This window comes from Engystomops pustulosus, chromosome 6 (assembly GCF_040894005.1).
Source record: "Engystomops pustulosus chromosome 6, aEngPut4.maternal, whole genome shotgun sequence".
Lineage (NCBI taxonomy): Eukaryota > Metazoa > Chordata > Amphibia > Anura > Leptodactylidae > Engystomops > Engystomops pustulosus.
This window is the reverse complement of record NC_092416.1, coordinates 177,847,087-177,872,607: the sequence shown is the minus strand read 5'-3', so window position 1 is coordinate 177,872,607 and position 25,521 is coordinate 177,847,087. Positions and strand designations below refer to the sequence as shown.

Genomic DNA, 25,521 nt, shown 5'->3' with positions numbered 1-25,521 from the left:
TAGGAGGACACTGCCCCCTGCTGGTGTGATGATGTGGGAGCCATGGTATAGGACAGTCACCCCTAGTAGTGATAGGAGGACACTGCCCCCTGCTGGTGTGATGATGTGGGAGCCATGGTATATCAATATGTGATACATAGGACTAGCAACCTACAAGTCTGCAGGATTTACCAACATCTGTGGGCAAATGTGTGGCAGGACACCAGACACAACCTGCATCCTCCAAGCTTAGATACAAGGTTAGATACAGGCTAGATACAGGCTAGATACAAGGTTAGATACAGACTAGATACAAGGATAGATACAGGCTAGATACAAGGATAGATACAGCCTAGATACAGCCTAGATACAAGGTTAGATACAAGGTTAGATACAGGCTAGATACAAGGTTAGATACGTCCAGTTTTCCCTCCATGTATCACCCAGCCTCATACCTGAGCTGCAGCCATCATAGGGCTGTTACTGTGTGACAATGAATTAGTGGCTGTGGGTTAATGATAGAGATCCTCCTGGGAGTAAAGTGATGATAAGCGAGTGCCGGTGTATAATTAACAAGATAATTACTGAGAGGAGGGGGGGCCATTATCTTCAGGTAATTGCGCTGATAGCGATGGATTAGGTGGTGGAGGCTGAAGAATTATATGATGTGTAACTCATAATGTACAACATGTGTAAATATATGTCATCCAAACATGTGTGGCTGATAACACAGAACAATAGCTTGCTGCAGGGTTGGTTGCCCATGCACTAGTGTAGATTTGTATTGTTTTATTCTAAATCGCTCTGTATGATTTTGTAGCCATAAAGCCGACGCAGGATCTTCCGATGTAAGTCCAATGTGCCTCATCGGACTCACACCTAGGAGAGTATAAAACAGGATTTGTTTTATATTTCTCCACGTACAGACTTCAGGCTCCTTATGGACCTGTGGTTCAGGGTCCTAAATTGTCCTGTCAGGTCCTCTTTAAAATTTCTGTTTAGAAAAAGGCAATGTTAATGCAATGTTTATTGTGTTCTAATGCGTTAACACGGTGTTAACTGTAAACATAATTGTAAATGTAAATGTTAACACAATGCAATTAGGCAAAAATCTCCTCTCCTCAGCCCTTGCATTGGTGTGACCGCAGCCTGAGTAATCGGATGGTTATCCTTCTAGGTAGAAATCTAACTTGGGACAACTCCTTTAATAGAGCGGCGTCTTTATTCATGCCACCATACAATGAGCTCAGTGAATGACACTTTAAACTGAGGTTAGCCCATTGCCAATGACAATTTTGCAATGTGGTTTTTCCCTCTTTTATTCTTCTGGGAAATCTATGAACAAAGTGTCAACAAAGTGTTAATAGTAGAGGGAGTGTTCCTGCCCTGATACATTGTAGCGACACACACCCTGACAAAGACAATAGTAACAGAGGAATTGCACAACACAGCGTTCTATCAGAGCCTGATCCAGAACCGATATGGCAAATAGAAAGTACATAGAAGTGATGGGAGAGGTGAGAGGTCAGTGACCCAGTGTCACAGGTCAGATCTGGTAGGAGGGGTAATAGAATAATATCTGCAGCGCAGAACGGTAAGTGATCCTAACGAGCGGCTGTAATTGGAGATAGTGCCGAGGGGTAATGAGGACACCGTCTGATCCTGGTAATTGGAGCCAACAGCATGTAGTGCGGAGGCTGCAGGTCTGGCGTGTGCCCAGCAGGGGGCGTATATATGCTGGATAGTTACTGGCAGGTCTGGAGTGTGCCCAGCAGGGGGCGTATCTATGCTGGGTATGTACTGGCAGGTCTGGAGTGTGCCCAGCAGGGGGTGTATCTATGCTGGGTATGTACTGGCAGGTCTGGAGTGTGCCCAGCAGGGGGTGTATCTATGCTGGGTATGTACTGGCAGGTCTGGCGTGTGCCCAGCAGGGGGCGTATCTATGCTGGGTATGTACTGGCAGGTCTGGCGTGTGCCCAGCAGGGGGCGTATCTATGCTGGGTATGTACTGGCAGGTCTGGCGTGTGCCCAGCAGGGGGTGTATCTATGCTGGGTATGTACTGGCAGGTCTGGAGTGTGCCCAGCAGGGGGTGTATCTATGCTGGGTATGTACTGGCAGGTCTGGCGTGTGCCCAGCAGGGGGCGTATCTATGCTGGGTATGTACTGGCAGGTCTGGAGTGTGCCCAGCAGGGGGCGTATCTATGCTGGGTATGTACTGGCAGGTCTGGAGTGTGCCCAGCAGGGGGCGTATCTATGCTGGGTTTGTACTGGCAGGTCTAGAGTGTGCCCAGCAGGGGGCGTATCTATGCTGGGTATGTACTGGCAGGTCTGGAGTGTGCCCAGCAGGGGGCGTATATATGCTGGGTATGTACTGGCAGGTCTGGAGTGTGCCCAGCAGGGGGTGTATCTATGCTGGGTATGTACTGGCAGGTCTGGAGTGTGCCCAGCAGGGGCGTATCTATGCTGGGTATGTACTGGCAGGTCTGGAGTGTGCCCAGCAGGGGGTGTATCTATGCTGGGTATGTACTGGCAGGTCTGGAGTGTGCCCAGCAGGGGGTGTATCTATGCTGGGTATGTACTGGCAGGTCTGGAGTGTGCCCAGCAGGGGGCGTATCTATGCTGGGTATGTACTGGCAGGTCTGGAGTGTGCCCAGCAGGGGGCGTATCTATGCTGGGTATGTACTGGCAGGTCTGGCGTGTGCCCAGCAGGGGGCGTATCTATGCTGGGTATGTACTGGCAGGTCTGGAGTGTGCCCAGCAGGGGGCGTATCTATGCTGGGTATGTACTGGCAGGTCTGGAGTGTGCCCAGCAGGGGGCGTATATATGCTGGGTATGTACTGGCAGGTCTGGCGTGTGCCCAGCAGGGGGTGTATCTATGCTGGGTATGTACTGGCAGGTCTGGCGTGTGCCCAGCAGGGGGCTTATCTATGCTGGGTATGTACTGGCAGGTCTGGCGTGTGCCCAGCAGGGGGCGTATCTATGCTGGGTATGTACTGGCAGGTCTGGAGTGTGCCCAGCAGGGGGTGTATCTATGCTGGGTATGTACTGGCAGGTCTGGAGTGTGCCCAGCAGGGGGCGTATCTATGCTGGGTATGTACTGGCAGGTCTGGAGTGTGCCCAGCAGGGGGCGTATCTATGCTGGGTATGTACTGGCAGGTCTGGAGTGTGCCCAGCAGGGGGCGTATCTATGCTGTGTATGTACTGGCAGGTCTGGAGTGTGCCCAGCAGGGGGCGTATATATGCTGGGTATGTACTGGCAGGTCTGGAGTGTGCCCAGCAGGGGGCGTATCTATGCTGGGTATGTACTGGCAGGTCTGGAGTGTGCCCAGCAGGGGGCGTATCTATGCTGTGTATGTACTGGCAGGTCTGGAGTGTGCCCAGCAGGGGGTGTATCTATGCTGGGTATGTACTGGCAGGTCTGGCGTGTGCCCAGCAGGGGGTGTATCTATGCTGGGTATGTACTGGCAGGTCTGGAGTGTGCCCAGCAGGGGGCGTATCTATGCTGGGTATGTACTGGCAGGTCTGGAGTGTGCTCAGCAGGGGGCGTATCTATGCTGGGTATGTACTGGCAGGTCTGGCGTGTGCTCAGCAGGGGGCGTATCTATGCTGGGTATGTACTGGCAGGTCTGGAGTGTGCCCAGCAGGGGGCGTATCTATGCTGGGTATGTACTGGCAGGTCTGGAGTGTGCCCAGCAGGGGGTGTATCTATGCTGGGTATGTACTGGCAGGTCTGGAGTGTGCCCAGCAGGGGGCGTATCTCACGTCTCCTGCTATGTATGTACACTACCTGCCAGGATGTCGGCCTCCTCCATACAGTGCGTGCTGAACACAATGACGCTGTTTGTTTTCCTCTTCTTCAAAACATTCCAGACGGTATAACGCGAGCACGAGTCCATGCCGGCCGTGGGCTCATCCAGGAGGAGAACCTGCAGGAAACGGGACAATGGAAGAGGATTGTCATGGAACATCTGCTCCAGCCTCACACATCACTCACATGTCCACAACACAACAGGAAGTGCTCATAGAGGAGAGGAGATGTATACAATCACATCTTCTACTTACACCCTGCATTATACCCCAGAGCTGCACTCACTATTCTGCTGCTGGTGCAGTCACTGTGTACATACATGACATTACTTATCCTGTACTGATCCTGAGTTACATCCTGTATTATACTCCAGAGCTGCACTCACTATTCTGCTGCTGGTGCAGTCACTGTGTACATACATGACATTACTTATCCTGTACTCATCCTGAGTTACATCCTGTATTATACCCCAGAGCTGTACTCACTATTCTGCTGCTGGTGCAGTCACTGTGTACATACATGACATTACTTATCCTGTACTGATCCTGAGTTACATCCTGTATTATACTCCAGAGCTACACTCACTATTCTGCTGCTGGTGCAGTCACTGTGTACATACATGACATTACTTATCCTGTACTGATCCTGAGTTACATCCTGTATTATACTCCAGAGCTGCACTCACTATTCTGCTGCTGGTGCAGTCACTGTGTACATACATGACATTACTTATCCTGTACTGATCCTGAGTTACATCCTGTATTATACCCCAGAGCTGTACTCACTATTCTGCTGCTGGTGCAGTCACTGTGTACATACATGACATTACTTATCCTGTACTGATCCTGAGTTACATCCTGTATTATACCCCAGAGGTGCACTCACTATTCTGCTGCTGGTGCAGTCACTGTGTACATACATGACATTACTTATCCTGTACTGATCCTGAGTTACATCCTGTATTATATTCCTGAGCTGCACTTACTATGCTGCTGCTGGTGTAGTCACTGTGTACATACATAACATTACTTATCCTGTACTGATCCTGAGTAACATCCTGTATTATACTCCAGAGCTGCACTCACTATTCTGCTGCTGGTACAGTCACTGTGTACATACATGACATTACTTATCCTGTACTGATCCTGAGCTACATCCTGTATTATACTCCAGAGCTGCACTCACTATTCTGCTGCTGGTACAGTCACTGTGTACATACATGACATTACTTATCCTGTACTGATCCTGCGTTACATCCTGTATTATACTCCAGAGCTGCACTCACTATTCTGCTGCTGGTGCAGTCACTGTGTACATACATGACATTACTTATCCTGTACTGATCCTGAGTTACATCCTGTATTATACCCCAGAGCTGCACTCACTAGTCTGCTGCTGGTGCAGTCACTGTGTACAAAAATGACATTACTTATCCTGTACTGATCCTGAGTTACATCCTGTATTATACTCCAGAGCTGCACTCACTATTCTGCTCCTGGTGCAGTCACTGTGTATATACATGACATTACTTATCCTGTACTGATCCTGAGTTACATCCTGTATTATACTCCAGAGCTGCACTCACTATTCTGCTGCTGGTACAGTCACTGTGTACATACATGACATTACTTATCCTGTACTGATCCTGCGTTACATCCTGTATTATACTCCAGAGCTGCACTCACTATTCTGCTGCTGGTGCAGTCACTGTGTACATACATGACATTACTTATCCTGTACTGATCCTGAGTTACATCCTGTATTATACCCCAGAGCTGCACTCACTAGTCTGCTGCTGGTGCAGTCACTGTGTACAAAAATGACATTACTTATCCTGTACTGATCCTGAGTTACATCCTGTATTATACTCCAGAGCTGCACTCACTATTCTGCTCCTGGTGCAGTCACTGTGTATATACATGACATTACTTATCCTGTACTGATCCTGAGTTACATCCTGTATTATACTCCAGAGCTGCACTCACTATTCTGCTGCTGGTGCAGTCACTGTGTACATACATGACATTACTTATCCTGTACTGATCCTGAGTTACATCCTGTATTATACCATAGAGCTGCACTCACTATTCTGCTGCTGGTGCAGTCACTGTGTACATACATGACATTACTTATCCTGTACTGATCCTGAGTTACATCCTGTATTATACCCCAGAGCTGCACTCACTAGTCTGCTGCTGGTGCAGTCACTGTGTACAAAAATGACATTACTTATCCTGTACTGATCCTGAGTTACATCCTGTATTATACTCCAGAGCTGCACTCACTATTCTGCTGCTGGTACAGTCACTGTGTACTTACATGACATTACTTATCCTGTACTGATCCTGCGTTACATCCTGTATTATACTCCAGAGCTGCACTCACTATTCTGCTGCTGGTGCAGTCACTGTGTACATACATGACATTACTTATCCTGTACTGATCCTGAGTTACATCCTGTATTATACAATAGAGCTGCACTCACTATTCTGCTGCTGGTGCAGTCACTGTGTACATACATGACATTACTTATCCTGTACTTATCCTGAGTTACATCCTGTATTATACTCCAGAGCTGCACTCACTATTCTGCTGCTGGTGCAGTCACTGTGTACATACATGACATTACTTATCCTGTACTTATCCTGAGTTACATCCTGTATTATACCCCAGAGCTGCACTCACTATTCTGCTGCTGGTGCAGTCACTGTGTACATACATGACATTACTTATCCTGTACTGATCCTGCGTTACATCCTGTATTATACTCCAGAGCTGCACTCACTATTCTGCTGCTGTCGCAGTCACTGTGTGCATACATGACATTACTTATCCTGTACTGATAATGAGTTACATCCAGTATTATACTCCAGAGCTGCACTCACTATTCTGCTGCTGGTGCAGTCACTGTGTACATACATGACATTACTTATCCTGTACTGATCCTGAGTTACATCCTGTATTATACCCCAGAGCTGCACTCACTATTCTGCTGCTGGTGCAGTCACTGTGTACATACATGACATTACTTATCCTGTACTGATCCTGAGTTACATCCTGTATTATACCCCAGAGCTGCACTCACTATTCTGCTGCTGGTGCAGTCACTGTGTACATACATGACATTACTTATCCTGTACTGATCCTGAGTTACATCCTGTATTATACCCCAGAGCTGCACTCACTATTCTGCTGCTGGTGCAGTCAGTGTACATACATGACATAACTTATCCTGTACTGATCCTGAGTTACATCCTGTATTATACTCCAGAGCCGCACTCACTATTCTGCTGCTGGTGCAGTCACTGTGTACATACATGACATTACTTATCCTGTACTGATCCTGAGTTACATCCTGTATTATACCCCAGAGCTGCACTCACTATTCTGCTGCTGGTGCAGTCAGTGTACATACATGACATTACTTATCCTGTACTGATCCTGAGTTACATCCTGTATTATACTCCAGAGCTGCACTCACTATTCTGCTGCTGGTGCAGTCACTGTGTACATACATGACATTACTTATCCTGTACTGATCCTGAGTTACATCCTGTATTATACTCCAGAGCTGCACTCACTATTCTGCTGCTGGTGCAGTCACTGTGTACATACATGACATTACTTATCCTGTACTGATCCTGAGTTACATCCTGTATTATACTCCAGAGCTGCACTCACTATTCTGCTGCTGGAGCAGTCACTGTGTACATACATGACATTACTTATCCTGTACTGATCCTGAGTTACATCCTGTATTATACCCCAGAGCTGCACTCACTATTCTGCTGCTGGTGCAGTCACTGTGTACATACATGACATTACTTATCCTGTACTGATCCTGAGTTACATCCTGTATTATACCCCAGAGCTGCACTCACTATTCTGCTGCTGGTGCAATCACTGTGTACATACATGACATTACTTATCCTGTACTGATCCTGAGTTACATCCTGTATTATACTCCAGAGCTGCACTCACTATTCTGCTGCTGGTGCAGTCACTGTGTACATACATGACATTACTTATCCTGTACTGATCCTGAGTTACATCCTGTATTATACCCCAGAGCTGTACTCACTATTCTGCTGCTGGTGCAGTCACTGTGTACATACATGACATTACCTATCCTGTACTGATCCTGAGTTACATCCTGTATTATACCCCAGAGCTGCACTCACTATTCTGCTGCTGGTGCAGTCACTGTGTACATACATGACATTACTTATCCTGTACTGATCCTGAGTTACATCCTGTATTATACTCCAGAGCTGCACTCACTATTCTGCTGCTGGTGCAGTCACTGTGCACATACATGACATTACTTATCCTGTACTGATCCTGAGTTACATCCTGTATTATACCCCAGAGCTGCACTCACTATTCTGCTGCTGATGCAGTCACTGTGTACATACATGACATTACTTATCCTGTACTGATCCTGAGTTACATCCTGTATTATACCCCAGAGCTGCACTCACTATTCTGCTGCTGATGCAGTCACTGTGTACATACATGACATTACTTATCCTGTACTGATCCTGAGTTACATCCTGTATTATACCCCAGAGCTGCACTCACTATTCTGCTGCTGGTGCAGTCACTGTGTACATACATGACATTACTTATCCTGTACTGATCCTGAGTTACATCCTGTATTATACCCCAGAGCTCCACTCACTATTCTGCTGCTGGTGCAGTCACTGTGTACATACATGACATTACTTATCCTGTACTGATCCTGAGTTACATCCTGTATTATACTCCAGAGCTGCACTCACTATTCTGCTGCTGGTGCAGTCACTGTGTACATACATGACATTACTTATCCTGTACTGATCCTGAGTTACATCCTGTATTATACCCCAGAGCTGCACTCACTATTCTGCTGCTGGTGCAGTCACTGTGTACATACATGACATTACCTATCCTGTACTGATCCTGAGTTACATCCTGTATTATACCCCAGAGCTGCACTCACTATTCTGCTGCTGGTGCAGTCACTGTGTACATACATGACATTACTCAACCTGTACTGATCCTGAGTTACATCCTGTATTACACTTTAATATTAGGATTACCTTCCCCCTATCCTCCATGCTCCCCTGCTTGTTCAGTGTCTGCACATTACCAGTACAGTAATTATCTGTAGTCCCAGGGATATTACATGGTGAAGCAGAGTAGTGAGGATGTGTTACTGATGGCTGATCTCTCCGTCTGGTGCTTGGTGTCTGGGTGGATTATTTTAGTGTTTTTGAGATGTTTCCCTATATTCTGCAGCTCTGATGGATACAAAATACATCAGAGTGCAGAGCACAGACATTGGATTTCCCTGTCAGCCTTGATGAATTAGTAATGGATGTGCACACACATTACCTTGGGGTCACCCAAAATAGCGATGGCCACAGCCAGCTTCCTCCTCTGTCCTGCGCTCAGCCGCTTCACCTGGTTGTGCTTCACTGCGTCCATATCCAGGTCGTGGAGAACCTTATTTATCTATAGGAAATAATCATCAGTATTAGTTATAGCCGCATCCGAGACATCACCCAGGGTCACTCATAACCCAACTCCAGGATCCCATAGGATCCCATAGGTGATCCATATCAGCAGCTGAAGATACATCAGTGTGTGGAATATTCCAATATTGTAGCTGCTACAGTGGCAATGGGGGTGTCCTCACACTGCTGTGCTCTGTGTGCATTGCCCATTGAAGTGAATGTGGCTGTGTGCTACCCGTATGACAATGGTGCGGTACATGTAGCTTACAGCAGGAGCTGCGGCCGTGCAATCACCTCCTGCTCCTTGGCGCTCTCACTTATTCCCTTCAGGGAAGCGAAGATGGAAAGATTCTCCTCCACGGTGAGGACATCAAAGTGGATGTCGCACTGCTGACAGACCCCGATCACCTTCCTGATGTCCAGGATCTCGTCTATGTCTGTAACTCGGTGGCCGTAGATGGAGGCAATACCTGCAGGGAGTGCACAAAGGAAGGGTTGTAACTGATTATACATGTGTATAGTGATCAGGCCTGTAACTGATTATACATGTGTATAGTGATCAGGTATATAACTGATTATACATGTGTATAGTGATCAGGTATATAACTGATTATACATGTGTATAGTGATCAGGTGTATAACTGATTATACATGTGTATAGTGATCAGGTATATAACTGATTATACATGTGTATAGTGATCAGGTGTATAACTGATTATACATGTGTATAGTGATCAGGTATATAACTGATTATACATGTGTATAGTGATCAGGCCTGTAACTGATTATACATGTGTATAGTGATCAGGTGTATAACTGATTATACATGTGTATAGTGATCAGGTGTATAACTGATTATACATGTGTATAGTGATCAGGTGTATAACTGATTATACATGTGTATAGTGATCAGGCGTATAACTGATTATACATGTGTATAGTGATCAGGCGTATAACTGATTATACATGTGTATAGTGATCAGGCGTATAACTGATTATACATGTGTATAGTGATCAGGTATATAACTGATTATACATGTGTATAGTGATCAGGTATATAACTGATTATACATGTGTATAGTGATCAGGTATATAACTGATTATACATGTGTATAGTGATCAGGTGTATAACTGATTATACATGTGTATAGTGATCAGGTATATAACTGATTATACATGTGTATAGTGATCAGGTATATAACTGATTATACATGTGTATAGTGATCAGGTATATAACTGATTATACATGTGTATAGTGATCAGGTGTATAACTGATTATACATGTGTATAGTGATCAGGTGTATAACTGATTATACATGTGTATAGTGATCAGGTATATAACTGATTATACATGTGTATAGTGATCAGGCCTGTAACTGATTATACATGTGTATAGTGATCAGGTATATAACTGATTATACATGTGTATAGTGATCAGGTGTATAACTGATTATACATGTGTATAGTGATCAGGTGTATAACTGATTATACATGTGTATAGTGATCAGGCGTATAACTGATTATACATGTGTATAGTGATCAGGTATATAACTGATTATACATGTGTATAGTGATCAGGTGTATAACTGATTATACATGTGTATAGTGATCAGGTGTATAACTGATTATACATGTGTATAGTGATCAGGTATATAACTGATTATACATGTGTATAGTGATCTGGTATATAACTGATTATACATGTGTATAGTGATCAGGTATATAACTGATTATACATGTGTATAGTGATCAGGTATATAACTGATTATACATGTGTATAGTGATCAGGTATATAACTGATTATACATGTGTATAGTGATCAGGTGTATAACTGATTATACATGTGTATAGTGATCAGGTCTATAACTGATTATACATGTGTATAGTGATCAGGTATATAACTGATTATACATGTGTATAGTGATCAGGTGTATAACTGATTATACATGTGTATAGTGATCAGGTATATAACTGATTATACATGTGTATAGTGATCAGGCATATAACTGATTATACATGTGTATAGTGATCAGGTGTATAACTGATTATACATGTGTATAGTGATCAGGTATATAACTGATTATACATGTGTATAGTGATCAGGTATATAACTGATTATACATGTGTATAGTGATCAGGTGTATAACTGATTATACATGTGTATAGTGATCAGGTGTATAACTGATTATACATGTGTATAGTGATCAGGTATATAACTGATTATACATGTGTATAGTGATCAGGTGTATAACTGATTATACATGTGTATAGTGATCAGGTGTATAACTGATTATACATGTGTATAGTGATCAGGTATATAACTGATTATACATGTGTATAGTGATCAGGTATATAACTGATTATACATGTGTATAGTGATCAGGTATATAACTGATTATACATGTGTATAGTGATCAGGTATATAACTGATTATACATGTGTATAGTGATCAGGTATATAACTGATTATACATGTGTATAGTGATCAGGTATATAACTGATTATACATGTGTATAGTGATCAGGTATATAACTGATTATACATGTGTATAGTGATCAGGTGTATAACTGATTATACATGTGTATAGTGATCAGGTATATAACTGATTATACATGTGTATAGTGATCAGGTATATAACTGATTATACATGTGTATAGTGATCAGGTGTATAACTGATTATACATGTGTATAGTGATCAGGTGTATAACTGATTATACATGTGTATAGTGATCAGGTATATAACTGATTATACATGTGTATAGTGATCAGGTATATAACTGATTATACATGTGTATAGTGATCAGGCCTGTAACTGATTATACATGTGTATAGTGATCAGGTATATAACTGATTATACATGTGTATAGTGATCAGGTATATAACTGATTATACATGTGTATAGTGATCAGGTATATAACTGATTATACATGTGTATAGTGATCAGGTATATAACTGATTATACATGTGTATAGTGATCAGGCCTGTAACTGATTATACATGTGTATAGTGATCAGGCGTATAACTGATTATACATGTGTATAGTGATCAGGTATATAACTGATTATACATGTGTATAGTGATCAGGTATATAACTGATTATACATGTGTATAGTGATCAGGCCTGTAACTGATTATACATGTGTATAGTGATCAGGTATATAACTGATTATACATGTGTATAGTGATCAGGTATATAACTGATTATACATGTGTATAGTGATCAGGTATATAACTGATTATACATGTGTATAGTGATCAGGTATATAACTGATTATACATGTGTATAGTGATCAGGTGTATAACTGATTATACATGTGTATAGTGATCAGGTCTATAACTGATTATACATGTGTATAGTGATCAGGTATATAACTGATTATACATGTGTATAGTGATCAGGCCTGTCTGCGGGGACAGGGATACTGCATCATGCTGCATTGATCGTGAATGTCTCACCTTCTGATGGAGGGCAGAGTCCACATAAAATATTCATCAGTGTTGTCTTCCCGGTGCCGCTGTGGCCGAGCAGCGCAGTTATCTGACCTTCGTATATATCCAAGGTTAACCCTGGTGTTGGGAGGAAGATTGCTGCAAGATTAGTGGACGGGTCCTGCAATGTGTGCACTTCTAATATCTATACAACCTGTACCTCCGGACACGCTAAATGGCAAAAAAGTTTCAATTCAGACATCTGGATGTAGTTTTTACGTGATGGGGTTGAAGGTGGAATGAGTCGCTACCTAACATGTTTATGTTTATATTTACTTTTTTTCCATTCTTCAAGCAGATGCCTGTATAAACACTACCCCAAGAGGTAGTGACCTGGAGATCCCGCAATAAACATGCTCAGATCCCCGCCCCAGTACTATCCAATAGGGTAGTGATCTGGTGATCTTGTAACAGAGGAGCACAGATCTCTGTAACAGGGCTACTCGAAGAGGTCCTTGTCTCAGGACTTCCCCCAAGAGGTATTGACCTGATGATCTCGTAACAGAGAAACCCAAATCCTTGTAGCAGATCCCTGAATAAACACTACTTCATAAGGTAGTGACCTGGTGATCTTGTAACAGAGGATAACAGATCTCTGTGCCAGGACTACCTGAAGAAGTAGTGACCTGGCAATCCTGTAACGGAGAAGCCAAGGACTACCCCAAGAGGCATTGACCTGGTGATCCTGTAACAGAGAAGCCCAAACCCTTCTACCAGGACTACCCCAAGAGGTAGTGACCTGGTGATCCTGTAACAGGACCACAGATCTCTGTAACAAGACTACCCTAAGAAGTAGTAACCTGGCAATCCTGTAACGGAGAAGCAAAGGACTACCTAAATAGGCAATGACCTGGTGATCCTGTAAAAGAGAAGGCCAAATCTTTGTACCAGGACAAAGGTCCTCACAACCTCACAAGGTAGTGACCTGGTAATCCAGTAATGGAGAAGTCAAGATGACCATGATGAGTACCATGACTAACAGGCCATAATCCAGTGGAAGGTGGTATTCCAAGAGGTAGTGACCTGGAGTATTGGGTCATAGAGTAGCCCAGATCCCTGTACTGGGACTACTCTAGGAGGTAGTGACCTGGTTATTCCGTAACAGAGAAGCCCATATCATTGTAGCAGGACTTCCACTAGGAGGTAGTGACCTGGTGATCCTTTCACTGTGAATTCCAGATACTTAGACAGAGGTTTAAGTGTGAACACCAAATATTCAGATCACTCTCACCTTGTAAGGCTTCTACTTGCTGATTTTCCTTCTTGAAAGATTTATGAATATTTTTGATTCTAGGAAGAAATAAATATATATTATTACAGTTCAGTACAGACAGATGGCACAGTGACAGAAAGCAGAAACATCGTTATGACAGTCCAGAGAGATGACCCAAACAGCTTAAAGGGGTTGTAATGGAATAGAAATATATGGCTGCTCCATTCGCACTAGTAGAGCTGAATGGCACCCACCTAAAGGTAAGTTATGAATTACTGTCACCAGAATACCCCCTTAAAATTAACTTTTGGCTTCCCCTGCATCCATACCTGATGGCTTCCTTTCCATGTAACCCTAAGGCCACAGGTTCTATGATATCACTCAGGTCTGTATGTGTGCTGAAGAAGCTCTCGCTGAGAACACCGTAGTTTCTTCTCTTCTTTGACCAGTAAGACGGTTTCAGAAAGAAAAGAGGCTGCCGCTTCAGTCCATACTCACCTGCGTACAAAAAGATGTGTCACATATAGGATAAGTAATAAACAGTGACAACACCAGCAGAACAGTGAGTGCAGCTCTGGAATATAATACAGGATGTAACTCAGGATCAGTACAGGATAAGTATTGTCATGTATGTACACAGTGACTGCACCAGCAGCAGAATAGTGAGTGCAGCTCTGGAATATAATACAGGATGTAACTCAGGATCAGTACAGGATAAGTAATGTCATGTATGTACACAGTGACAGCACCAGCAGCAGAATAGTGAGTGCAGCTCTGAGGTATAATACAGGATGTAACTCAGGATCAGTACAGGATAAGTAATGTCATGTATGTACACAGTGACTGCACCAGCAGCAGAATAGTGAGTGCAGCTCTGCAGTATAATACAGGATGTAACTCAGGATCAGTACAGGATAAGTAATGTCATGTATGTACACAGTGACTGCACCAGCAGCAGAATAGTGAGTGCAGCTCTGGGGTATAATACAGGATGTAACTCAGGATCAGTACAGGATAAGTAATGTCATGTATGTACACAGTGACTGCACCAGCAGCAGAATAGTGAGTGCAGCTCTGGGGTATAATACAGGATGTAACTCAGGATCAGTACAGGATAAGTAATGTCATGTATGTACACAGTGACTGCACCAGCAGCAGAATAGTGAGTGCAGCTCTGGAGTATAATACAGGATGTAACTCAGGAACAGTACAGGATAAGTAATGTCATGTATGTACACAGTGACTGCACCAGCAGCAGAATAGTGAGTGCAGCTCTGGGGTATAATACAGGATGTAACTCAGGATCAGTACAGGATAAGTAATGTCATGTATGTACACAGTGACTGCACCAGCAGCAGAATAGTGAGTGCAGCTCTGGGGTATAATACAGGATGTAACTCAGGGTCAGTACAGGATAAGTAATGTCATGTATGTACACAGTGACTGCACCAGCAGCAGAATAGTGAGTGCAGCTCTGGACTATAATACAGGATGTAACTCAGGATCAGTACAGGATAAGTAATGTCATGTATGTACACAGTGACTGCACCAGCAGCAGAATAGTGAGTGCAGCTCTGGGGTATAATACAGGATGTAACTCAGGGTCAGTACAGGATAAGTAATGTCATGTATGTACACAGTGACTGCACCAGCAGCAGAATAGTGAGTGCAGCTCTGGGGTATAATACAGGATGTAACTCAGGGTCAGTACAGGATAAGTAATGTCATGTATGTACACAGTGACTGCACCAGCAGCAGAATAGGGAGTGCAGCTCTGGAGTATAATACAGGATGTAACTCAGGATCAGTACAGGATAAGTAATGTCATGTATGTACACAGTGACTGCACCAGCAGAATAGTGAGTGCAGCTCTGGGGTATAATACAGGATGTAACTCAGGATCAGTACAGGATAAGTAATGTCATGTATGTACACAGTGACTGCACCAGCAGCAGAATAGTGAGTGCAGCTCTGGAGTATAATACAGAGTGTCAGCTCCTGTGTACACGGTCTCCTCCTCGCGCTCCTGTGATATGTAACACAGCTCTGTGTATTATTTATGGACTCTCCTCGCTCTGGACTGGATGTGCTGTATTATTTATACCTCTGCTTTCCTTTGTGTATCTATGAGAGGTACAGCGCAGCCCCTCATGATATGCACCATCCGATGCACCGAAATGTTAGGTAAACGCAGGATTCCCCTGCAAAGTGGGAGTCACTGCAAACCCCCAAACCAAACGTTAACCCTTCCTGTCCTGTAGAATCTCCTGCATACGTGATAAATGAGGGAAATGTCTTACTGGGGAGGATCTGGTCCAGATACGAGGCCAGGAGCAGATACATGACGCTGTCCACCACCAGGAAGATGAATGTGATGATCAGGGGGTACGGCCCGTCCTTCAGGTTAGATATCTGCGCCCCCTTCCCGTGCGCCTCTAGGAACATGACCTGCAAAACACAAGTTGCTGATCACAGCTGAGGCTTTGCAACAATTGCATCCAGTCTAGACAATCCCCCCTAAGCGAAAGACATCTATGGCGCAAACATTGACCATCACAGGTCTGATATGTGACAGCAAACAGAGATCTTGACAAAACTTTTAAATTTATATTTGGGATGGGAGGGATTTGTACCACCCCCCAAGACAGCCATGACACACTGAGGCCGGTATGAGAGTGATTCAGCAGCGGGGACAGAGGTACTGAATAATAGATGTGATAGATCTGATGGATTCATGTCATCCCGGAAATCTGCAGAGGTTTCGTGTTCACACTGCGCAGCTTTTTATCATCAATAACAAAGGAACAGACAAGTTCAGATGAAGGAAACCTCCTACGAAAGAGAGAACCTGTCTGAACGTGTCGCCCTCATGTCAGGATCCTGCCGCTGTATGACCACTTCATCCGCAACATTCAAGATCTCTGCTTGCTGACAGTGAATATAGTTGCTCCACTTTAGACCAGCTGATTGTTTGTTACAATGTAATCCTTCTAGATCAAAATTGCCAGTTATTACAGTTCAGACCCCTTCACTGCGATTGATCTGTCTGACCTGTAATACCAGGCGCAGCCACTACTACAGAATGGCGCTGTGCTATGTAAACATTGATGGGACACCAGAGCACAGCTCAGACCCCTTCACTGGGAGTGATCTGTCTGACCTGTAATACCAGGTGCAGCCACTACTACAGAATGGCGCTGTGCTATGTAAACATTGATGGGACACTAGAGCACTGCAGTCACTGCACTGCACTGCTCGGCAGGTGTGCTGACACTCGAAAGTTCGGAGGTCAGATCTAATGAGATTTGCTAGTTTCAGTGTGTGAATAACAGCCTATTGCTACATGACTTTATCTTCATCTTTGTGTAAACCAAAGCACTCAGCAAGTTCTCATCTATTAGTTTAACGGACCTCTGGATCAGTATCTGAGCCTTGGAGAGACATCATTGGACCTTTGGAAAGTGGCCAAGTGTGGACCCTAGACTGTGTAAATGGGGTTTTGGGGGACCCTCCGCTGTCACCCTGCCCACTACCCGCTGCATTCACAGACCACGTGTAAGGTAGTGAGAACAAAAAGGCATTATTAACCTCTAAGATGCCTCATTGCATAGGGATCAGGGCATCTGAGAGGTGTAAAATTTGCATATCCACTCCCATTGGCTCCTATGATGCGATTGTCTGAATATAGAAGTGTCTCCCCATTAGGGCACAGGTGGCCACTTACCTGGGCGATACCGATCATGAACGTGCACTGACAGAAGGGGCTGAAGAACCACACAAAGGACTTTGGGAAGTCGCCTTTCATGACAATGAAGATGCCCAGAGCACCCAGGACCAGCGTGGCCAGGAAGGCGATGCCACCCGCCTGCTTGGCTTTCTTAAAGAGCGGCGTGAGCATCAGCGCAAACAGGATCTGGAGAAAGAGAGAAAAATGCATCCATCAATGTTCTGCATATAACAGCAGAGATCTGCATCATGGCACGTCCTTAAAGGGGGTTAACATGGGTTTAAGGGAAAAGAGCTCAGCAGTGTGAGGATAAGCTGCAATCCTGGAATATAAATGTATTTTTGCAGTCCTGCTGCTACTAACAGCATGCACACTAGTATGATTACACATCTCTCCAGGGACAATATCTACTACTAACTGCACAGAGCACAGCAGTGTGAGGATACACCACCAGAAGCTACAATCCCAGAACATAAATCCCTATATCACAGTCCTGCTGCTACTAACAACATACACAAAGGTCTGATTACACATCTCTCCAGGGACATAATCAACCACTGGCTGCAGAGAGCACAGAGCACAGCAGTGTGAGGACACGCTCACAGAAGCTACAATCCCAGAATATAAATCCATATATCACAGTTCTGCTGCTACTAACAACAAACACAAAGGTCTGATTACACATCCCTTTAGAGACATGAACAACCACTGGCTACAGAGAGCTCAGAGTGCAGCAGTGAGAGGACACCTGGATAAGCTACAATCCAGGAATAAAATGTATTTCTGCAGTCCTGCTGCTACTAACAGAATGCACACTGGTATGATTACCCATCTCTCCAGGGACAGTATCTACCACTAGGTGCAGAGAGCACAGCAGTGTGAGGACACGCCACCAGAAGCTACAATCCCAGAATATAAATGCATATATCACAGTCCTGCTGCTACTAAAAACATACACAAAGGTCTGTTTACACATCTCTCCAGGGACAATATCGACCACTAGCTGCAGAGAGCACAGCAGTGTGAGGACACAACACCAGAAGCTACAATCCTGGAATATAAATGCATATATCACAGTCCTGCTGATACTAACAACCTACACGAAGGTCTGATCTCTCCAGGGACCATACATAACACTGGCAGCAGCCTCCGTGGCCATATCTACTGACAGGTTCCCTTTATACAGTGGGATTTCATCAGAAGACAGACTTATTCTAGTCTAACATCTGATGATGTGTCATCATCCGGATAAATGCAGCGACACACTGTAACGACCCTGCATGTGCTCCATGATCTTCTTATGTCTATGGAGACCTCTCCTGATGTTGTAGGAACATCTGATTTAGTGAGTCCTACAGAATGGGACCCACTCAGCATATTGGGGCTCATTTACTAAGGGTCCGAATCTCGCATTTTACGATTTGCACCGAATTGCCCTGGGATTCTGGTGCACGCGATCGGATTTTGGCGCATCGGTGCCGACTTTCACGCAATAGAAATGGGAGGATTCGGAAAAAACGCGGAAAAATAATTTGTCGCAAGATCAGCACTTACCTGCACCAGGAAGAAGAAGGTGAACTCCGGCGGACCTCGGTGCAGCAGCGACACCTGCAGGATATTGGGTGCATGGACCTTAGTGAATCCCGGCAGACCCGAATCCTCGTCGGAGAACGCGTTGCGGGATTGCGACTGGACCGGGTAAGTAAATGTGCCCCATTGTGCTCTACCTTACAAACAGCGCAGCATGGCCGCCACTCACCAGAGAGATCCCGTACAGGGCGTACAGCAGGAAGATCAGGAACCAGCTGCTGTGCTTGAAGGGGGTGAAGACGGTGGTGATGAAAGCCATGAGCAGGGAGATCAGGAGGATCAGGATGATGTACAGCAGGACCCACGGGAGCCTACGAGAAGGACACAGCAGCGGGCACACGTTACACCTGGAACTACCCTTTAAGAATTCTACGCAGAGATGTATCAGCCGGAGCCTTCCATTTCCAGTGATGCAGTGGACACAAATTCAATTTAAAGTGATCTATCAGCAGGTGTGACCTTACACTGCTGCGCTCTGTGCTCTCTGCAGCCATTGTTATGTATTGTCCCTGGAGGTATATGTAATCGTAACTTCCTGCATATATAGTTAGTAGCAGCAGGACTGTGATATACGGATTTATATTCCAGGATTGTAGCTACCCCAAGTGTCCTCACACTGCTGTGATCTCTGCAGCCAGTGTAAGGTAATGTCCCTGGAGAGATGTGTAATCTGACCTTTGTGTGCATTGTTAGTAGCAGCAGGACTGTGATATGTAGATTGATATTCCAGGTTTGTATCTATGGTAACACGACCTCACACTGCTTTGTTCTAAGCTCCCTGCAATGAGCTGCTCAACAGACCTTTTTTCTGCTCCGAGTGATAGTAACATTGTGGTTAGAAACTGTCCATTATTTAGAGTAGAAGGGGAATGGGATTACATATGTCTCCCGGGACAATACCTAACACTGGCTGCAGAGAGCACAGAGCACAGCAGTGTGAGGAAATGCCCCCATTGCTCTTGGAGAAACTACAATCCTGGAATATAAATCCATATATCACAGTCCTGCTGCTACTAACATACACAAAGGTCTGGTTACACATCTGTCCGGGGACAATACATTACATTGGCTGGTCTACAATGTCACGTCTGCTTACAGGTATGACCTGGTAGACCAGGTAAGGTATGATTACACACCTGTAGAGAGACAAAAAGTAACACTGGCTGCAGAGGGCACAGCAGTGTGAGGTGGCACCCCCAGAGCACTTGGAGAAGCTACAATCTTGGAATGTAAATCTATATTTTACAGTCCAGCTGCTACTTTCAACATAAAGGTATGATAACACATCTCTCCATGGACAATATATAACACTGGCTGCGGAGAGAGAAGAGCACAGCAGTGTGAGGACACTTCCCCTGTGCACTTGGAGACGCTATAGTTATAGATTATAAATGCATTTTCAGAGCCCTGCTCAATATACTAACAACATACACAAAGGTATGATTACACAGCTCTCCAGGGCTAATATATATAACGCTGGCTACAGAGAGAACAGAGCACAACAGTGTGAGGAGCTTCTGTTAAATATAAATGTATTTTTCACACTTCTGCAAATACTAACACTATACACTGAGGTATGATTACACAGGTCACCAGGGACAATACATCACACTGTCTGCGGGGAGCACAGAGCTCAGCAGTGTGAGGATACGTCACCAGGAGCTGTGCTAAAATGTAAACCCATTTTTCGTAGTTCTGCAACTACATAAAATTATGAATACACAACTTCTGCGTAGCCCTAAATGTTTCCCCAAAGTGAACCAGAACAGGACGACCCAATCAAAATGAAGGTGAGTACCAGAAGGCCGTATCATGGAGCCCCAAAATCTTCATAAACTCTTTCAGCTTCTTCTCTTTTTCAGCCACGATATAAGCAGCGGGAGAACATCCAAAGGGCGAGAAGGCCATGACCAGGCAGATAGACATGAGGGCGTGGTAGAAGCCGTCCACCTCCACCAGTGGCTTCTTCTCCATGACCGTGGCCTTTGTCCTCATCAGATCGTCCCAGGACGAGTGGTTGGTTTTTAACTAGAAGGATATAAGTGAGTGGGGTTACTGCAGACCCCTCACTACTAGTGCACCCCCTGCTCCCAGTACAGCAGACATCACTGGGCTAATGTATAGCAGGCAGGTGACCCTATAACTCCCCTACAAACTCTTGGGGTAACGTACCTTTATAATGGCGGAGTCTATACATGCTTGCATCCGCGTGAATCCTGAATAGTGGTACTGTACAGAGTCGCACTTGGTGGAATAACAGTCTGATGGAAGAATATAAAAAGACAATATCAATAGAGCAACATCATAGTTCACTTATGTTATGTGCAGGTTACAATAGGTGATGTGGAGGAAGTCTTAAAGGGCTATTCCAAGATTTGCTATTGATCAGCTATCTTCAGGATGGGTAATTAACACCCGATCAGGGGGGGTGTCTGACAGTCCGCAACCTTATCGACAGCACTGGGGTCTCTTTGCATTCTACCAAGCACAGCGCCATGTATTGGATTGTGGCTGTGCTTGGTATTACGGCTCAGCCTCATTCGCGTGAGCTGTACACAGACCATGTCCTAATGATAAAAAAACGCATGAAGCGTTTTCGTTTTTAGCTTTTCCTCCTTCTATAAAGTATATCTGTATGTTCCACTTTGCGGGACAGAAGTGGTGAAGGAGCCAAGGGACGGACGAGTCCCCGTCCTGATCCGCTCTTACCTTGCACGTGCGGGGACGGCTTTGGAAAGTAGAAGGGGAAGAACATCAGCTTGTAGGACATGGGGTCTTCAAACTGGACGCCAACGAAATGGAGATAGGAGGCGCTGGCAGCTTTTAACTCTTCTTCATTACGGAAGTGGATAATGTCAATGTCTGGGGAAAAGAAGAGGAAAATCTGTGTAAGACAGGTAAAGGGTCAGGTCATAGGTGGACTGGAAGACCCCCATCTATCGCACATTAGGGTTATGTACGGTCAATATTCTAGAAATGTGTCTTTAAGCTTTATCATGGCCCCTGGGAGAGATACAAGCTGCAAGGGTGGCCAAAAAGGGTTGTGCACAAACATCCTTATCTTGTGTCTTCTTCTAGACGTGTCCTCTGCTTCATAGATGGCACTGAGCTACTCCTTCTGGATCTGTCCTGCCTTGTAGATTACTCTGGGCCCAACTTTCTAAATCTGTCATCTTACTTCTGGATTATACTGTTCTCCTCCTTCTAGATCTTCTCTCTGCTTCATAGATGACTCTGTGCACCTCCTTCTAGATCTACTCTCTGTTTTCTAGATGACTCTGTGCACCTCCTTCTCATCCTGGAAAACTTATTTGCATATTTTCCCAGCTTCTTCTATATGTGTCCTTTGTCTTCCAGACGACTCTGTGCTCCTCCTTCTAGATATGTCATCTTCCTTCTAGATTATTCGGTGCTCCTCCTTTTAGATCCATTCTCTGCTGTGTAGATGACACTACTCCTTCTAGAGTTGTCCTCTGTTTTCTAGACAACTCTGTGCACCTCCTTTTAGATCTGTGATATCTAGATTATTCTGCGCTCCTCCTTCTAGACCCATCCTCTGTAATTCACTGTTTCTATGTTCTGCACTTGCTCTCCAGTTACCCCTCTGGGCCATCTATAACCTGCCCCCTCCACAGTCTCTGCACCTCTGATCTTCACTTTACTTCCTTCCTTGCACTTGTCGTGTCTGCTCCTTCCACAATCATCGCCAACATCTCCTCCATGAATCCCATACATCCTGGACAATGACGTAAATATGAGTATGATAAATTATGCAGCGCCTAGAATACACATATACTTCTCTCAGCATGGTGAAGATGCTGCCATCCCGAGCACCGGCTGATAATTAGGAAAATCACAGCCCAATTATCATCATGCAAAGTGATAGAGGAGCAGAACATCTGCAAAGCTCTGACATAAAAACACTACGGAAAAAGGGATGGGACAGGTTGCGCCCGCAGCGTGGTTGGGACAGGCTATGCCCGCAGGGTGGATGGGGTAGACTGCGCCCTCGCGGTGTGGATGGGGCAGGTTGCGCCCGCAGTGTGGTTGGGACAGGCTGCGCCCTGCAGGGTGGATGGGACAGGCAGGGCCCGCAGTGTGGTTGGGACAGTCTGCATCCACGGTGTGGATGGGGAAGGCTGCACCCGCAGTGTGGATGGGACAGGCTACGATCGCAGGGTGGATGGGGTAGACTGCGCCCTCGCGGTGTGGATGGGGTAGGCTGCGCCCTGTGGTGTGGATGGGGCAGTCTGCATCCACGGTGTGGATGGGGTGGGCTGCGCCCCGCGGTGTGGATGGGTGAGGCTGCTCCCCGCGGTGTGGATGGTTGAGGCTGCGCCCGCAGGGTGGATGGGGTAGGCTGCGCCCCGTGGTGTGGATGGGAGAGGCTGCGCCCCGTGGTGTAGATGGGACAGGCTGCGCCCCGCGGTGTGGATGGGACAGGCTGCGCCCGCGGTGTGGTTGGGGTGGGCTGCGCCCTGCGGCGTGGATGGGTGAGGCTGCGCCCGCAGGGTGGATGGGGCAGGCTGTGCCCTGCTGTGTGGATGGGTGAGGCTGCGCCCGCAGTGTGGATGGGGCAGGCTGCGCCCCGCGGTGTGGATGGGTGAGGCTGCGCCCGCAGGGTGGATGGGGCAGGCTGCGCCCGGGGCGTGGATGGGTGAGGCTGCGCCCGCAGGGTAGATGGGGTAGGCTACGCCCCGTGGTGTGGATGGGAGAGGCTGCGCCCCGAAGGGTGGATGGGGCAGGCTGTGCCCGGGGTGTGGATGGGTGAGGCTGCGCCCGCAGGGTAGATGGGGCAGGCTGCGCCCTGCTGTGCGGATGGGTGAGGCTGCGCCCGCAGTGTGGATGGGGCAGGCTGCGCCCCGCGGTGTGGATGGGTGAGGCTGCGCCCGCAGGGTGGATGGGGCAGGCTGCGCCCTGCTGTGTGGATGGGTGAGGCTGCGCCCGCAGTGTGGATGGGGCAGGCTGCGCCCTGCTGTGTGGATGGGTGAGGCTGCGCCCGCAGTGTGGATGGGGCAGGCTGCGCCCCGCGGCGTGGATGGGTGAGGCTGCGCCCGCAGGGTGGATGGGGCAGGCTGCGCCCTGCTGTGTGGATGGGTGAGGCTGCGCCCGCAGTGTGGATGGGGCAGGCTGCGCCCCGCGGTGTGGATGGGTGAGGCTGCGCCCGCAGGGTGGATGGGGCAGGCTGCGCCCGGGGCGTGGATGGGTGAGGCTGCGCCCGCAGGGTGGATGGGGCAGGCTGCGCCCTGCTGTGTGGATGGGTGAGGCTGCGCCCGCAGTGTGGATGGGGCAGGCTGCGCCCCGCGGTGTGGATGGGTGAGGCTGCGCCCGCAGGGTGGATGGGGCAGGCTGCGCCCGGGGCGTGGATGGGTGAGGCTGCGCCCGCAGGGTAGATGGGGTAGGCTGCGCCCCGTGGTGTGGATGGGAGAGGCTGCGCCCCGAAGGGTGGATGGGGCAGGCTGTGCCCGGGGTGTGGATGGGAGAGGCTGCGCCCCGAAGGGTGGATGGGGTAGGCTGCGCCCCGTGGTGTGGATGGGAGAGGCTGCGCCCGCTGTGTGGATGGGGAAGGCTGCGCCCGCAGGGTGGATGGGGCAGGCTACGCCGAATGGTGATTTTTCCTCTTTAGAAATTTTGATATAACTTGGATTGTAGCCCAGAGACCTGAGAGCTGGGTACATGTTCTGCTGTTATACACAACCTTGTTCATTATCTTAGCTTTGCTGAGCAAATATCAGGTAGTCCCCTATGGGTTTCACTTCCAGCTGTCAGGCATTTTCAGGATACTTACCTCTACTTATATAAAGGGAATCTGTGAGCTGCAAATAGCGGTCCACGGACAGTTGTAAAATCATCTTTTATTTCCTATTATTACAAATTAAAGGCATCCATGGTATTATGCTACGGCCTGGAGCACCATCACTCCCTCAACACAGCTCAGCTTCTCCTCTCATAACAGCTCAGCTCCTCCCCTCATAACAGCTCAGCTCCTCCCCTCATAACAGCTCCGCTTCAACTCTCATAACAGCTCAGCTCCTCCGCTCATAACAGCTCAGCATCTACTCTCATAACAGCTCAGCTCCTCCTCTCATAACAGCTCAGGTCCTCCTTGCATAACAGCTCAGCTCCTCCGCTCATAACAGCTCAGCTTCTACTCTCATAGCAGCTCAGCTCCTCCTTGCATAACAGCTCAGCTCCTCCACTCATAACAGCTCAGCT

The 25,521-nt window shown here is 46.4% G+C and overlaps 1 protein-coding gene across 1 annotated transcript in view; it reads right to left on the bottom strand.

Annotated features, from left to right (window-relative positions):
• ABCA5 (ATP binding cassette subfamily A member 5) overlaps positions 1 to 25,521 on the bottom strand; it is a 77,337-nt gene that overhangs the window by 29,127 nt on the left and 22,689 nt on the right. Inside the window, exons 5-16 of the mRNA XM_072112568.1 lie at positions 22,015 to 22,167; positions 21,478 to 21,566; positions 21,104 to 21,333; positions 19,475 to 19,616; positions 17,713 to 17,901; positions 16,289 to 16,436; positions 14,318 to 14,486; positions 14,007 to 14,065; positions 12,743 to 12,853; positions 9,582 to 9,757; positions 9,166 to 9,285; positions 3,769 to 3,907 (exon numbers count right to left, since the gene is read on the bottom strand). Coding sequence (XP_071968669.1) covers positions 3,769 to 3,907; positions 9,166 to 9,285; positions 9,582 to 9,757; positions 12,743 to 12,853; positions 14,007 to 14,065; positions 14,318 to 14,486; positions 16,289 to 16,436; positions 17,713 to 17,901; positions 19,475 to 19,616; positions 21,104 to 21,333; positions 21,478 to 21,566; positions 22,015 to 22,167 — 1,725 coding nt within the window. The remainder of the gene's footprint in view (positions 1 to 3,768; positions 3,908 to 9,165; positions 9,286 to 9,581; positions 9,758 to 12,742; positions 12,854 to 14,006; positions 14,066 to 14,317; positions 14,487 to 16,288; positions 16,437 to 17,712; positions 17,902 to 19,474; positions 19,617 to 21,103; positions 21,334 to 21,477; positions 21,567 to 22,014; positions 22,168 to 25,521) is intronic.